We start from the raw sequence: 16461 nt of genomic DNA, 5'->3' as shown, positions 1-16461 counted from the left end.
TAAATTATGCTTAGTTCATTTGTATTCAAATAATTAGGACGATAAAACCTTTTATCCTTTTCGTTTTCTTTTATTGATAAAAACTTGAGAGTATTTAAAGCTTTCATAGTTTTAGTCAATCAGGGACAGCAAAGAGAGCAAAATATTTTATAGAGTTTAATATTTGAATAGGGGAACTGTATCAAATTTCGGCAAGCTTGCAATTTCGGCCACTTCTTTTTTTCCTTAAATGTTTCTCAAAAATGTCGCTTCTACGAACGAGACGATCTGGAAAAGAATTTGTAAGAATTCCAGAAGAGCAAGGAACTATGAGAATCAAGGTGGCCGAAATATTACTCAAAACTATGTCTATATTATTCATTTTAAAATGTATTAAGGATAATAAAAAAAAAAGAAGATAAACTATCTGCAAGGTAATAGGCAACACTCCTTAACTCTTTCGCGACTCACTTTTATTCGACAGATGAATTCATGTAAAATTGAGTTTTTCTTAATGTTTTATGATCAAATATAATAGTTCATAGAGGAAAAAAACTTTCCATTGCGTGAAAATTCGGAAACACCCCGGGTCATATATGACCCTGTTGTCCTCAAGGGAAGTGTACATACCATTTTCAAAATCTATATCACGGGCTTTTTAAAAGTTTTTTTGCTTGAAGTTATTAATTTGGCCAAAACCATGGCAAACTGGATTGTCTTGATGAACACTGTACTCCTGGTGTTCAAGGAATCTTCCTGGTAATCCCTTGAACAGTCTCTGTCACAATATTTTGAGTGGTATTTGACAAAAATAAACTTATCCACATATTTATTCATCTCCACATTTATTTATTCATATCCACATATTTATCACACAATACAATTGCTCAATATGAAACGCTTGCAGAATACTCTAAAATATTGCAAAATATGTTATAATCTATCAGATATAAGATGAAATGTCCAGGAGCAAGATGTCCCACCTGCATTTCACAAAGAAAAACAATGTCCCAACTACATTTCGCTATAGGTTTGGGACGAAAACACTGTTACCCTTGCCGACAATAGGGTCATATGTGACCCGGAAAATTCTACACGCTTTTCTGGAAAATTGAGAGTAGTTTATTATTTCAAAATATGCAATATACAATCTTTGGATATTCTATTTTGTGTTTCTAAAGAATTTTTTGCTGAAAAAAAATTAATATTAAAAATTTTGAAAAAGAAAAGTCATTTCACAAAGTTCGAAATTAGTGATTTTTGATCTCAAATATTTTCTTTTTCTGAATATCTGGAATCTTGAGAAAATTAGCCAAGAATCTTACATCCTTCTATTATGATGTCGTGCACAAACCGATAGATTTCAATTAATGTAAACAGTTCTGTAGTTCGAGCAATAAAAACACTTTAAAATTTTATAGTATATTATCTAACAAAATAAATAAGACTCAGTTAAGGGGGTTCCCCTAATTGGAAAGTCGAAAGAAATCAATATTTTTATTGCTTAAATAGATAAATAAGCTGTCTCAGAATATATCATAAACATAAACATTTCAGAACTCAATTCTTAGTATTTCCGAAGATACAGAGATGAAAGCAAATTCTCCGCGACTTTGTAAAGAACAATTAAAATCCCTACAAGTATTGCTAATTTCGCACAGAGCATATGCTTCAAATTGGTAAGTGACTATTAAAAATTAAACAACGCCAATGAAGTAATTCACAATTCTGCGCTATTATTTCATTCACAGCTATAATTGAAAGGTTAATTCAAGTTCAAAAAATGTTATTTGTTTATACCACCTGCTAGTTTCAGATCCAATCACATACAAACGTCTGTAGAATTTTCTGTATTCTGCGAAATAGTTAGTTTCTGGGGTTTCTGGATTCCAGATTCCAGAATCGTGTAATGATAAGATCTTGATAGCATTCTACTACTGATCAACAGTTGTTACAATCAATGCTGTTAATTGTTATTAGTGTATTTATGTAACTTAGTGAGAGCGTTACGTCCTAGACACACTATCGACTTAAGCCGAGAGATGACTTAGAGGAAAATGATGGAAATGTAGTTTAAGTCTTTCGCGTCATTAGGGTCATATATGACCCGGGGAAAAAACTTTTTTTTTTACTATTTACATTAATTGAAATTTATCGGTTTGTGAACGACATCCTAATAGAAGGATGTAAGATTCTTGGCTAATTTTCTCAAAACTCCAGATATTCAGGAAAAGAAAATATTTGAGATAAAAAATCACTAATTTTGAACTTTGTGAAATGACTTTTCTTTTTCAAAATTTTTTATATTAATTTTTTTTCAGCAAAAAGTTCTTTATAAACAAAAAATAGAATATCCAAAGATTGTATATTGCATATTTTGATATAAAAAACTATTCTCAATTTTCCATAAAGCGTGTAGAATTTTCCGGGTCATATTATGACCCTATTGTCCCCAAGGGTAACAGTGTTTTCGTCCCAAACTTATAGCGAAATGTAGTTGGGACATTGTTTTTCTTTGTGAAATGCAGGTGGGACATCTTGCTCGGACATTTCATCTTATATCTGATATATTATAACATATTTTGCAATATTTTAGAGTATTCTGCAAGCGTCTCATATTGTGCAATTGTGTTGTGTGTGAATAAATATGTAGATAAGTTTTTTTTGCCAAATACCACTCAAAATATTGTGACAGTGACTGTTCAAGGGATTACCAGGAAGATTCCTTGAACACCAGGAGAACAGTGTTCATCAAGACAATCCAGTGTGCCATGGTTTTTTTTCCAAATTAATAACATCAAGCAAAAAAAAACTCTTAAAAAGCCCGTGATATAGATTTTGAAAATGGTATGTACACTTCCCTTGAGGACAACAGGGTCATATATGACCCGGGGTTTTTCCGAGTTTTCATGCAATGGAAAGTTTTTTTCCTCTCTGAACTATTATATTTGATCATAAAGCATTAGGAAAAACTCACTTTTACATGAATTCATCTGCTGAATAAAAGTGTTACGCGAAAGAGTTAACTGACGATATGTTATTATTATTATTAATAGTTTTCTGGGAATTGCAGCAAATTTTTCCAGAACTTCCGCTGTTACCTACTCCCGCTTTTCTTTGAAGAAATTGCTATGAACACTCATCAGTTACAATCCCGACAATCTCTCCTGTCCCATTGTGCTTCGCAGCCAGGTTTTGACCCTTCAAAAGGTACTGAAAGATCTTTCAACAGATGCTGTGGTCGATGGAAAGGCGCATAAAATCAATAAAGCCTGCCTTATTGCAGGATAAAACACTTTGGTCTCCTCCAACAATGAGGCCACTTCAATATCTTTTAACTTATCCTTTGACAATACTTTCTTTTTTCACAGGTTATCCCACAACTCCATTTCTACTGCAATGTCCCCCAGTTCATAAGGCCAGATAAGGCCGATGCGAAATATTTTATTCTATTAATTATATTCAATTACAAGAATATCTTTACACTACACGGACCGGGAAATGCTTATAAGTGGAAGCAGCTACTAAGTGATTGAAGTTGCATCGTTTGAGACTGTCCAGAAAGTAGATTAGGAGTTTTTTTTATGGATTCCTTGTGGTGAAATTGAAAGCCACAAACAGGAGCTCGAAAGCCAAAAAGTTATCGAAGGTGACCACAGTTTTGTCTGCTTCCTTCGAATCTTTTGCTCCTCTTTGTGAACTGTAAAACACCAGAGGCTAACAGGAATTTAATAGTCCTCGTCCAAAATGAAAGTTGTAGTCCCTCAGTATATCACAGTTTTCTTAAAAACTTGTCTCTGGGGTCATCTTTTTTAATTAAAATCACTAAAATCATTGGGAAAACTTTGTTTGCAAATCAAAATAAGCAACTAGTGAGGTTATGTTGCACTGTCCCAAAGTGTCACAATAACGAGTCGACAATGAGGGAAGAGCTGACACTCATTTCATCTCGACATTTGGATTTAACGATACTAGAGATTCGATAGTATCGAGTCGATACTAGCGAGTTAAAGTTATCATTTCACCCTAGGGTGACTTTCGCATAATTGCATGATCCCAGATCGGACCAACGGAGTGGGGGGATCTCATGATCATGGTAAAGAGGGAAAAGTCGCTTCTGGAGGCACTCTTTAATGTAGATCTCCTTGTTTACCCTGCCCATTGAGAAGAATTCAGTGCTGCGACGCCCACAAGAAACTTCATCAGAAATTAGTCGTACTTCTTGTACGACTAACTTCATATCAAGCGATGAAGGATCTTTTCGGACAAACGCCATGATAGAAAGACCTTTTTCTTTTGCTTCTAAACATGCATTTTATTTTTTCTTCTTAGTGGTATATTAACAATATTCAATAAAAATCTAGATTTTATGTAATACATTACTTCAGATGCTGCGTTAGTATTTACCTATCTGTCTATTGAAGTTCTTAAAAGGTACTTTTAAAACATCTTTCATTTAAAACTTTTCCTTTTTTTCTCTTTTAAATCTTAGCCCTAAACTTATACTTGTAGTAATTCCGCTACTTCTAACATTTTCTATTTACACGATATCTCTTCCTCTCTCTAAATAAAGTTAAAGATTTTTTTTTAGATGTTCCTCTTAAATTTCACTGAATCTATTTGCTAGTTTTTTTTGTTTTACTTAAACACTATTTACCATTGATTTAGAAAATGTAGATTTTTTTTTGTACAATGTCTTATCTCAATTTCACGAATATTTATCGCTTTTGTGATTTTCTGTTTTTTCTTTCTTTTTTTTTAATTCATATTAATTCATTAAATTAAAACTCTTGATGTTTAGAATAATTAATTGCTTATTGAATTACACTCAAATGAATTCTAATGAAAATCTATTGAGGAATTTAATGAGAAGAAAGCATAAATTTCGCTTTAGCGATATCGGATCTTTTCTAATTAATTTCCCAAAAGAATCATTTCAATTAAATTCACCAATCAGTGTAATTCGTAAGTTACAGAAAAAAACGTGCTGGATCTTTTGATAAAAAATTAAAATTATTCTCTGAGAAATGATATTCAATTAACCTAAACAAAAAAAAATCTATAAATACGAGTTCAAATTAAATTTAAACACTTCTCTTTTGTATGATGCAAAATTTGGGTCAATAACATTTTATCGAATGTCTTCTTTTTATCAAATAAAATTAATTTTCCACCACATTCATTTTCCCAATTACCTTCTCAATCAATGATGCGTTAAGTAAATAAATAGAAAATAAAAAAAAAGTTGACATTTTCATGCAATTTTAAAAATTTATCCATGCTTTTCGGACAAATAACCGTATAATAAAATGTATTTAAAATAACCATATTTTTTTCTAAATCTGTTATTTTTCCCATCAACCTACTTCAATGTCTCACGTTCAAGGTGGGTAAAATAAAAAAAAGGAGAATTAATTTTACTGTAAAAGTGACAAAAAGAAAATATCCAAAACAAAGTTGTTGATACTCCATTGAACTGAATTAATTGCCATTGACTTTCATAATTGCAATTTGTCTTATAAAATTCTTAGAACAAATTCATGACAATTTTTTTTTGTTGATATTTTCAAGATAAAAAGAATTTAAACAAAAACCAATTTAAATTGAAAATTGAAATTTTCTTCTGACGACAAAAATACAAAGCCAAACACAAAATAAATCTTAAATTCTCAAATACATTGGACTTACTGTTTCACGAGTAGACTCACTACAGTTTGGGATTATCAAACATTACACCTTTAGTCACAGCAATGTCACCAAAAGGTTCACTCTGTGTGATTTCGAGAGCCTGAAACTTCTTCAAAACCAACAGAGAGTAGAACTTCTGAGCAGCCTGAAAAGAAAAAAGTCATCTTTCCTTTAGCAACAAATGTCCTAAAAGCACAAATTCGCCCAGAAAAAAAGAAACAACTTACCTGTTTCTTTGAATTGCGGTAAGTCATTTCGGAGAGTTGTATACTTTCAGATTTCAGGAGTTTTCTCTTTACAGCCACAAACATTTGTGCTGCTCGTTTATTGAGAACTCGCTCCTCAAACTGTTCGTCCGTTTCATTCTCCAATTGTTCTTCGCCCAGCTACACAAAAAAAAGCAATTGAAAGGTCAGTTGGAAATGAAAAATTTAGAACTTGGTCTTTATTTTTCCAAAATATAAGGATTTGCGCATTTGAAGATGTATAATGCTATTCAGGCTGCCTTTTACGAACAAAATGCGATGCAAAAAGCTTTAAAAGAATCCCGGAAAGGCAAAGGAATGTGCGAATCCGCGCATTATTTGGATAAATCTTGGGACATTCTACGGTTTCTGCTCATAAACATAAAGCGGACTTGATAATTTGAGTTTTTGAAATAAACGTCAATGGACGGACATGCTTTTGCGAGGGATTAGCTGTCCAAAATTACAAGGTATCCAAAATTAAAGTCCAATTCAAGTCTACAGCATTCAAGTGTCGAGCGTTCTCCAAAGTGTCCTAACAAAGGACAAAACTACAAATTTCCGAAAACACAGAAAATTTCCCTTTGCCCTAAAGGACGAAAGTAAAACCATTCCCAAAACACAGAAAATTTCCCTTTGCCCCAAAGGATGAAACTAAAAACATTCCCATAACACAGAAAATTTCCTTTTGCCCCGACAGACGATACTGATAACTTTCCAAAACACGGAAAATTTCCCTAAACATATCCAAAGATAAAAGAAAAATTGTTGGAGCCGTTCTCAAGAAAAATAAAAAAAAAACATGGTTTTGGAGCGGATGAAGGGAGGCTTGGTGGAAAATTAAAATCTAATGTCCCTTGGGTCGACCTATAGGGGGACCTCTGAAAATCCGAAGTTCGTATCTTTTACCGTTTCGCCTCTAGGTGGGTAACAAGTTTACGGACAGAACAAAAAGAATATTTAAAAAATAATGGTCGTTGTCATCAACTCTAGAGGCCAAACGGTTAGAGATAGACTTGGAACCTTCGGAGGACCCCCCATAAGTCGCCCCAAGGATCATTAATATGCCCCTCATTTTTCCCCCACCCCTCTCCTTCCCCTTCAAAACCATATTTTTTGTATTGCTCGAAAACGCGTAGTGCGATTTTTTTCATTTTTGGACATGTTTTAGAGATGACCCAGAGACGAACATTTCGTCCTTAGACGAAAATACCGTTGAATCATTCCTAATAACGGTTTTTCAAGTTCAAAAGTTAAAAAGACTCTAGAGAGCACATTTATCAAGCGAATGGGGTCATATTTGGGGTCGTTGGAAAGGGCTTGGAATTTCCTATAAAACTGAACCGGTTCCAATCGGTTTTGAACCGGTAATAAACCGGTTATTTGCCAATAAGTAATTTTTGTTCGAATACAATTTTTATTACTCTTTAAAGTATTTTGTGGAATCTATTGAGTGATTTATGAATCGATTCAAATAGGTTGAGTACCGGTAAACGGTAAAAGACGCGAAAGTACTTTTGAGGTATAGCATCTAAGTCACGAGTTCGAGCATTTCGCAAAGTCTGGGACGCTTTGCAACCCTCTTTTTTTTATAGGTATAATTTTCGTCTATAACATACTAAAATTTAAGCCCGATGCACAATGCAATTGTTATTTAAAGTTATTTAAAATCGAATTCCAAGTATTTCGAGTTGCAGACACTCCAAGGTTGCCTGTAAAGAATTTCAGCTACCATAAGCTTATTTGGGTTTATTTCTGGTCATTTTATAAGGATCCTTCAGCATAAGTAGTTTACAGGGGTCCAGGGATTATGCAGATCGTAATTATGCATATGATGGGATTATGCAAATACACTTAGGCATTTTTGCTTGCATTTTTGTCTGCCATTAGGAGCTAATTTGTGAAATCAATTTTGAAATTCCCCTAAATGTATGCATTTTTTATAGGCGGTAAATTTATAATGCGTTTATCATAAACCATTGGCGCGCAAAATAGCCCAATAAATTCGCGCTAACAATATTTTGCATAATTTCACGGCATTTCTGTAACTCATTCAAAAGAAATCTTCTAAGGGTATGCAAATTTTCTGTATACGTAGAGCAATTTCGCGCGATTTTTCTCTGTCCCGAATATTCGGATAATCCCGGGACCCCTTGTATAACCCTTTAAGGACGATTGGAACACCGGTGTCCCATAAAGAAAATAATGTTTCCTGACTACCTAAAATTATTTTTTCTTTATGTTTGTACGTTTTTGCAAAGTAGAAGGTTGAAGAAATCTGCAAGTCTCCAGTTATTTGCAATATAGTTAATTTTTAAACTCAAAAATTGCGATTTTTTTAATTCTCATAATGAAAATTAATTTTAATTATTTTTTATACTTCCAATTTTTTTTTATGCAAAACCGTTTTGGAAAAAGAAACTACAATACTCAAACATATTATTTCTCATTAGAGTGAAAATTATTATTCATTGGTATTGTCAGAAAAATTACTTAAAATTTTAGGCTATTTTTGTCTCTATCGCTCCTAGGAGAAAAAAATACACCGAATCTCTGTTGGATTTTCTAAGGTTTGATGTAAGACTTTTTACCGATTTTGTTTATCCGTTTCATTTTTATTGCTGATTTTCTGTCCGCGAAAACTGTCTCATCGTTAAAGGGATAAGAGGCAAATTCCCTTTCGAAAATCCCATGCACAATTTTAATTGAGTAAATTTTCCGAAATGTGTCTTTGCTAAATAGCACATTTCACATTGTTCTTGAATTTTTATTATACAATTCAATTTAAAATTTAAAACTTTAAAAATCATGTTGAATAGCACAGTATTATCATACATTTTACAGGAATTTCACAATAAAAAATATCCTGCGCAGCATTTGAATACAGACAATTTCTCGTAAATGTATCCTGGCTGCGATAAATTTCAAGTAATTCTAGAACGCTTTTAATTAGCCATTTTTGTTTTATAAAATTAATGTGAAGCTCATAGTTATAGCACGGTATCGTCTTAATAGGCGACGCTAACTTCACTTCGTAAATTCTCAGTTGTCAAATTTCCATTGTTTACTTTCTCAAATAGACCTATAATTTGATTTCTCAAATAAAAGTAGAGGAAAACGTTTAAAGTGAGTAATAATAAGGTGATCATGAGGAAAAGAAACGCTGAATGTATTCTTTTTATAACATTGCCTAAAATAATCGAGTTTGGACCTTTTCAAGTGGGTGGCGAGAAGTGGTTACAAAACTGGCAAAAAGTGGTGAAAAGTGGCGACGAAGTGGTTATTTTTGCATTGTTAATAAAAATTAGTTTTTTAAGTAGTCCAGCGTTAAATTCTAGGACTATTGTTTTCACGAATCTAGAGTCAATACACCTGAGTAGTTTTATGTCAAATTTAAGTGATCTTGTAATAAGAGTGTAAAAGTTATAATAAAATTAATTCCTCTTTTTCCTAAATATAGCGATAAGTCATTAATCCACCCTAGCCATTTTTGTTTTATAAAATTAATGTGAATGGTGATAGCACGGTATCGTCTTAAAATTCAAAGTTATACTTTTTTTGCAAAAAAAATTTAGAAAAAGTTAATTTGTCTCTTAGTTTTTCTTCTTTTTCTATAATTTTTTTTAAAAGTGTTTTTTAAATATTTTCTCTATGCAATTTTTTCAAGAACACTTTTTTTTTTTTAAAGAAAAGATAAAGAACTGTGATCAGAACAAGTACAAGGTTTCAAGCGTAGACACAAACCTATTTTTCGGACTTGTCTAAAATATTCGTATATAATCGAATTCACTGCAAAAATCTAAAAACCTAGAATAAAAAATAAAAAATGAACTTACTTGGCCAACAGATTGCGGAAAGTCGTAGTCCTCATTCCAGTCATTGGCTATCCTCTCTGACATCCCTGCTCGCGGTGTCGTGTGTCCTTCGTAGCCCATGTTGGTGAATCCCATGTTCTCCATCGCCGTCCCATTGAGGATGGAGGACACCTGGTCAGCTGGCAAATTGGGAATAGACTCCATGTTCTCGATGGCGTGATGTGGTGTAATGCCCCCATGATCCAGTCCCCCCAGATCACCATGCATCCCCGCCGGCGTCATTGAGATTCCGGGTGTCATGAGGAGTCCTCCAGGTGTCATGGGCAGTCCCGGAGTCAGAGGTCCCATGACTCCGCTGTGCGGACTGGAGATATGATGCATACTGGGCGTGGGCGGCGGTGGCATCAGTGATGGATCACACTCACTAGGACGACCAACATTCACCGATCCGACCGACTGCTCGTACGACAGTTGCTCTCTGGCAACTTCCGGCTCTGGGATGCTTGGTGTTTGTGGTGTCTGCGGTGGTTGTATTTGTGGCGGCGGCGGTGGTTGTTCCACTTCCGGCACCTGCTTCCTCTTTCTGCCACGTTTCACCGGCACTTCCGGCTCCTCCGGCCGTTGCTGCTCCAGGGCCAACAATTCAGCTGGACCCAGCATCGAGAAATCCTCCAGATCAATCCCTCGAGACACCAAATTGCGCTGATAATTGCTGAACAAACTCCTCGCAGGGATATCCCTCGACGGCAGAGCAAAGAGCTTCTCCACTCCACCCGTCTCCTTCCAGAACATCAAACGTTTCGTGGGCGGTGCCAGATCCAGCGTCGTGACTATGTCACTCGTATTGGCCAGTTGATTCTTCATTTCCTCCCCCGAGATATTCTTCACCTCGTCCACGATCAGCTTGCGCTTCCGTTTGGCCTTGGTGACGCCTTTGAGGGCCGTGGCATCGATGGGAGCCAGTGCAAAGCTCTCTTCCTCATTCGTCAGGTTACCTCCCTGCTCATCCAGGTGCTCGCTCTCCTGACCAGTGGGCATTCCATCCGGACCCAGGGCCAGCTGGTGTTCACCCTCGAGGTGCCCCAGAGCACTCGGAGACATCGCCTGGAGAACCGATGTGGAGCGATGTGCCGGACTGCTGCCAGCCAACTCGCCTGAGAAAGGCAATACAAAACCTAGTTCAGCCTATGGTAGCTGAGATTCTAAATCTGGGACAATTAGGAACGGTAAAATAAGCCAATCCTAAGTGGCCTAAAAATGTACTTCGCAAGTGCTATTGCGTCCATTCAATTTGAAATTCAGTCCGAAACAGTTCGAAAATCTACCGAAAGCCTAAAGTGTAAGTTCACGTATTCGCCGCTTTAGCGCTGATTGTTTAGTCATTTCGAATTTCGATACAGTAGAGTTCCTCAAATTTGAACTCCTCAAATTTGAACGACAGTTGAGTTCAAAATGTAAAATTTGAGGTTATGTGAAGAAAGTTTTGCGTGAAGTGCCATTTATTTCCTCAATATTATCGTTTTATATTAACTTCCGCAACAAATTCCATTTATTTCACAATAAATAACATTGATATATTCTCTAAAGTTGTTTATCTTAATTTGCGGAAAGTGCATTTCACATGAATTCCGTTACGTTTTTAAAAATATCGTTCAAATTTGAGGAGTGAGAAATGTCATCTATACCCCCCAAATGTTCAAATTTGAGAAACTCTACTGTATTCTCTTGACACTTCAATCGTCAACAATGTCAACAACAGTGTCTTTTTGCTACAAAAAATTATTTTTTGTGGAATTTCAGGATGGCAGAACGTTTGAATTTCACTTGAAACTTTCGAACTTATAACGGATTTTTAGATAAGTTCTCTCTTATATACCTTCGAATCGGTAGAGATCCAAGAAAGAGTCTTTCTTACTTCTTGATAATTCCGCAAGGTGGCTGAGGTACATATTGTTCGAATATCGAAGTGTCAAAATGTGACGGTCTTTGTGAGGAAAAAACAAACAGAACAACGACATCAAATTGTGGCTATATGGACCCGAGTGAGTCCGACAGCCTTACATAAAACAGAAGAAGAAGAAGACATCAAATTGGTGCAAAAATTAGTTTGGTGCCGCAATTTTTTGAATATCTTTTCCAGGTGTAAAAAAGAAATGAAGGCGTAAAAAAGTAATGACCATGTAGAAAAGCGTAGTCTGTTCGCTGTGATTAGGTTCCCAAAAGGCAATAAAATTGCTCGTTATTTAGGATTTTGAGACCTTCGGGAACTGGGCTAAACCTCCGGACTGAAACACATATTACTAAACATTTCATTGAACTCCGTTACACATAGTTAGGAGATGATGTACCTTCAGAATGGTTGATGGAAAGTCCAAAAGATAACTTGAAGACTGTAGCTAGGCTTCTGCCTTGAAACATTCTTTAGGAAGATCAAGGCTTATCGCGGTCAATTGCCCAAGAGCGACCGAGATCTGTACCCCGATTCGAACTCTTCTAGGCCATCTTACTGACTGACTGACAATGTCTCCTGAAAATCTCGACAACAACAGAAATTTCCTAAACTCCTATGGTTCCTTTGCCATGTAGAGTATGCTCCTTTTCTAGCGGAATGCATTGGAGCATCCCCAAAGTCCTTAGAGGAACCAATATGTAAAGGCCGGGGCGAACTTCAGATTTTATCCCTTTAGATAAGCTCAATAAGTCTCAAGGCGATTCGTCTGGACAAATGCTCTCACAGCAGACGGATTCCGTCTGCTGTGAGGATGTGCCAGTTCCGTCAGACTTGAACCGTGGGATCGTACAGACTCTATCCGTAGAAAAACGAGGGATTCAAGTTTTTGGACCCCAGGAGCTTCCCCGAAAATAACGCCTGGGTCGCCTGTGTCATAAAGGGACATTTTGAAGCTCCTCCTGTCTATAACAGAAATCTTGGCTCCTTTGTCATGCTAATGCATACGCGTTTCCCTCCCGAAGTATAGAGCTTAAGCGTAAAAGTCGCATTCAAGCAGATATACTGGAATTTCCGCCCCAAACAGGTATTTGGGGCTATGAAGGATCCAAGGACGCATTTTTGAAAGAGAGAAAAGGATCTGTCTGGAATATTTCTCTACGTCCTAGCCTAGCCACTTAAGAAGCAAATTCGGCACAATATTATCTTATGACCTAGACATACTTACGACTTAGACTTCCTCGACTCGACCGATGGGTCAATTTTTGAATATTTGATGGTCAATTTCGTCAATTTCTATCAATTTGTCACTGGTTCGTATTATTCATAGAATAATTGACCTATTAATGTTAGATCGTACGCAAAATAATATAGCAAATATATATAAATTGAATAAATAAAATAGCGGTCGAGACGAGGAACCGGTCGAGCGAGCGCACTTAACCTTAATCAAAACAATGATCAGATTACATTTCTATCACTTTCTGACTATTACGTCTCTCGGCTTATGCCCGGGAACGGTTTAGTTATTGAGAAACTGATGGGAATTTAGTCAAATCATTATTAATAATAATTACGTTAAGCTGTGTCTCGGCTTAAGTAGTAAGTGTGTCTAGGGGGATATGTTTTGTAAGTTTTGGAACATTGAAACTTGTCAAGGGCGATTTACATGCTAATGACCTTGAAACATTCCTTGATTTCCTTTCAAGGTCGAGGATACTGTCCTTTAAAATCTCTTGTAAAAGGTAGTTACTTTTAAGGTTTATTTATTTATTCGAGCTAAATGAACTAGATTCAGTTTTCACTTAGCTCTGAATCCCAGAGTTCCAAGAAATACTTTCACAAAGTTTTATCCCGATCTAAAGATTTCGCATTTTACGCAATAACAATAAGTGGCACTGAGAAATTTTATCTTCTTAGAATATTACGAACTGGTTAAACTGACGTGAAGATAATATGAAGGCAGGACACGAATGTCCCTTCCGGAAGCGTCAGTGGAAAAATTATTTTCAACTCAGAGAAAAAATCTTTTCTCAGTTTCCCAAGAATGGGACGTCTTAGAATTCATATTAGAATATTACAATTTTGGAAAGGATTGAATCTACTCACCCGGAGCCACTCCTGGCATCACACTTGGGGGCTGGAAGTCCGTCGAACTGGGCGACGGAGCTCCTCCGTCAAAATGGTCCATGTCATCGTCTGAATCCGAATCCGATTGCTGTGCTACTGGCGGTATGCTCGCTGGAGCCATCGGAGCATCCGTGAAGATGTCTCCTTCAAACAGTCCAGCTGCTGGTTGTCCAAATTCCTCTCCAAATCCATCATCCATGGCGCCCTGAGGCATGTCCTGCATCATCGAGCGTGACGTTCCCGGGACGGGTTCCTTGGTATGATCAATACTGCTGGCACCTAGATCCTCCCCAAAGAGATTTTCATCGATATTGGGATCTATGCCATCCCGTGCCAGGTCCGGAGTGTCAGCATCGAAGCCCATGTCTCCAAAGCCGTCATCATGAATGGACATGGGGAGTGTGCCGTAGTCCTCACGCATGGTAATTTCATCCGCCCGGGATTGATTTATCGAAAACTGTGCCTCAATGTCCACATCATTGAGTTCCGGGAGGGCTGTATCGAAGTCATGAAAGACCTCGGGCAGGGTGATTGCATTTACAGCAGCCTCCCGGTGTTCTTCGGGCAAATCCACAATTCCTGGCCGAAAAGCCACTTTGATCTTGGCAAAGGCTTCATTGCAGTCCGCCAGGAGGTACTTGGCCTTGCGCGAATAGATCCGGACAACACCCAGCAGCAGGTGCCCCGATGTCCGGAGAGCCAATTTCACCTTGGGCTGCATTATGCCATCAACTGATTGTTCAATATTCGTCTCAAAGACATGTGCCTTGGTCAGTTTCTTGTCCCAATGGGCAGCCAGCCAGATTCGGGCCAGGGGCCCTTTCTTGGCCAAAACAATGTGAGCATAGAACATGTTGCTGTTGTTTTTCTTTCACTCAGAATCTTCCCGCTTCACGGGATTGTTGCCTCCCCCACCGAAAGGGATCAACATCAATCCACCGTGTTTTTCCCCAATCTCCCACACAGACTTTCACACTCTATCCAATCCCTCTGCCCACTGTCCAATCTGTTCCTTAGGAAATCTTTGCGTTTTCACTAATTGCTGGAGAAAGACGCTGCAAAATTTGCAACATTTGACAACGCTGAATGGCTTCCACTTGGCGCCAAGCCCCTCAAAACATTGACTTTTCCACTAAAATTGTCCACTTTGACGTCACTTTTCACTTCTGCACAACACCCAACTCCACAATAAAGACAATTACATGCAAATTAACTGCATAAAACACGCAATTATTCGGAAAATTAAGTATTTTGGAGGAGGCTTGGGCACAAAAAAATTCTTGTAAATTACACCCAAAACACCAAATATAGTCGTCTCGCTCACTCCTCCACAAATCAACGGTGAAAGTCAAGATGGCGGCTGAAAAGCACCCAAAAGTACCGTTGGAATTTTACTCGTCTTTTTAGGCCTTTTCTAGACGAGTTTGCACCTGTCGTTTTTGAATTTGATTTCAACGGAAAATAGGGGGTACTGAGATTCCATGATTCTTTTAATATTTTCTCAAATTATTTGATTTTACTTATAAATTTAGTTCACTTGCGCAGTTGATTGTTATGCTGAGTGTTTGAGTGATGCGATAATTTCTGAAAAACACAAGAAGTCACTCGATAGCATAGCGTAGCATAAGGAAAATGCTCCGAAAATCACCTAGAAATAGCTTGGACTTGGACGGCTAGGACAGCTTGGATTCTGCTGCTGTGAGCTGTGACCCATTGCATTCGCTATAAATTCGCAATCTTCTGGACAGATCATAAATATCTTTTAATTCAGGTATGTACAAGAATCATAAGTTTGTTACAGTTTTCATTTGAAAGAGGCTTTAAAAAACTAAGGTAGAGTCAGCCCTTTGGCCATGTAAGTACTTTTGGTCACTTAACTCTTTCGCGTCACACTTTTATTCATCAGATGAATTCATGTAAAATTGAGTTTTTCCTAATGCTTTATGATCAAATATAATAGTTCTGAGAGGAAAAAAATTTTCCATTGCGTGAAAACTCGGAAAGCCCCCGGGTCATATATGACCCTGTTGTCCTCAAGGGAAGTGTACATACCATTTTTAAAATCTACATCACGGGCTTTTTAAGAGTTTTTTTGCTTGAAGTTATTAATTTGGCCAAAACCATGCCAAACTGGATTGTTTTTATGAACACTGTACTCCTGGTGTTCAAGGAATCTTCATGGTAATCCCTTGAACAGTCACTGTCACAATATTTTGAGTGCTATTTGGCAAAAATAAACTTATCCACATATTTATTCACACACAATACAATTGCACAATATGAGACGCTTGCAGAATACTCTAAAATATTGCAAAATATGTTATAATTCATCAGATATAAGGTGAAATGTCCAGGAGCAAGATGTCCCACCTGTATTTCACAAAGAAAAACAATGTCCCAACTACATTTCGCTATAGGTTTGAGACGAAAACACTGTTACCCTTGCCGACAATAGGGTCACACGACCCGGAAAATTCTACACGCTTTTCTGGAAAATTGAGAGTAATTTATTATATCAAAATATGCAATATACAATCTTTGGATATTCTATTTTGTGTTTCTAAAGAACTTTTTGCTGAATAAAATAAATTAATATAAAAAAATTTGAAAAAGAAAAGTCATTTCACAAAGTTCGAAATTAGTGATTTTTGATCTC

The 16461-nt window shown here is 36.7% G+C and overlaps 1 protein-coding gene across 2 annotated transcripts; it reads right to left on the bottom strand.

Annotated features, from left to right (window-relative positions):
- Positions 1-4267: 4267 nt before the first annotated feature.
- LOC129810033 (double-strand-break repair protein rad21-like protein 1) lies at positions 4268-15150 on the bottom strand. 2 transcript variants are annotated; one of them, XM_055860262.1, is made up of 4 exons: positions 13785-15150; positions 9749-10881; positions 5895-6053; positions 4268-5812 (listed from the first exon to the last, which is right to left on the bottom strand). In XM_055860262.1, exons 1-4 carry the CDS (start codon positions 14656-14658, stop codon positions 5687-5689), a joined length of 2292 nt encoding a protein of 763 aa, XP_055716237.1. In that variant the 5' UTR covers positions 14659-15150; the 3' UTR covers positions 4268-5686. The 2 variants fall into 2 exon arrangements, with proteins under 2 accessions (XP_055716237.1, XP_055716236.1); XM_055860261.1 differs by having other exon boundaries at positions 4268-6053; positions 13785-15143.
- Between the last annotated feature and the right edge of the window lie 1311 nt (positions 15151-16461).

Source organism: Phlebotomus papatasi, chromosome 1 (assembly GCF_024763615.1).
Source record: "Phlebotomus papatasi isolate M1 chromosome 1, Ppap_2.1, whole genome shotgun sequence".
NCBI classification, from domain to species: Eukaryota; Metazoa; Arthropoda; class Insecta; order Diptera; family Psychodidae; genus Phlebotomus; species Phlebotomus papatasi.
The sequence above is the reverse complement of the archived record's forward strand: the minus strand, read 5'-3'. Positions and strand labels throughout refer to the sequence as shown.

What these genes read in the sequence shown, in the direction of transcription:
- LOC129810033 (XM_055860261.1), bottom strand. Translation starts at nt 14,658, where the DNA reads ATGTTCTATGCTCACATTGTTTTGGCCAAGAAAGGGCCCCTGGCCCGA. An exon ending in GATGCCAGGAGTGGCTCCGG is followed by an intron (nt 10,882 to 13,784) that starts GTGAGTAGATTC and finishes TGCCTTTCTCAG; the next exon opens with GCGAGTTGGCTGGCAGCAGT. An exon ending in TTCCGCAATCTGTTGGCCAA is followed by an intron (nt 6,054 to 9,748) that starts GTAAGTTCATTT and finishes TTTTTTGTGTAG; the next exon opens with CTGGGCGAAGAACAATTGGA.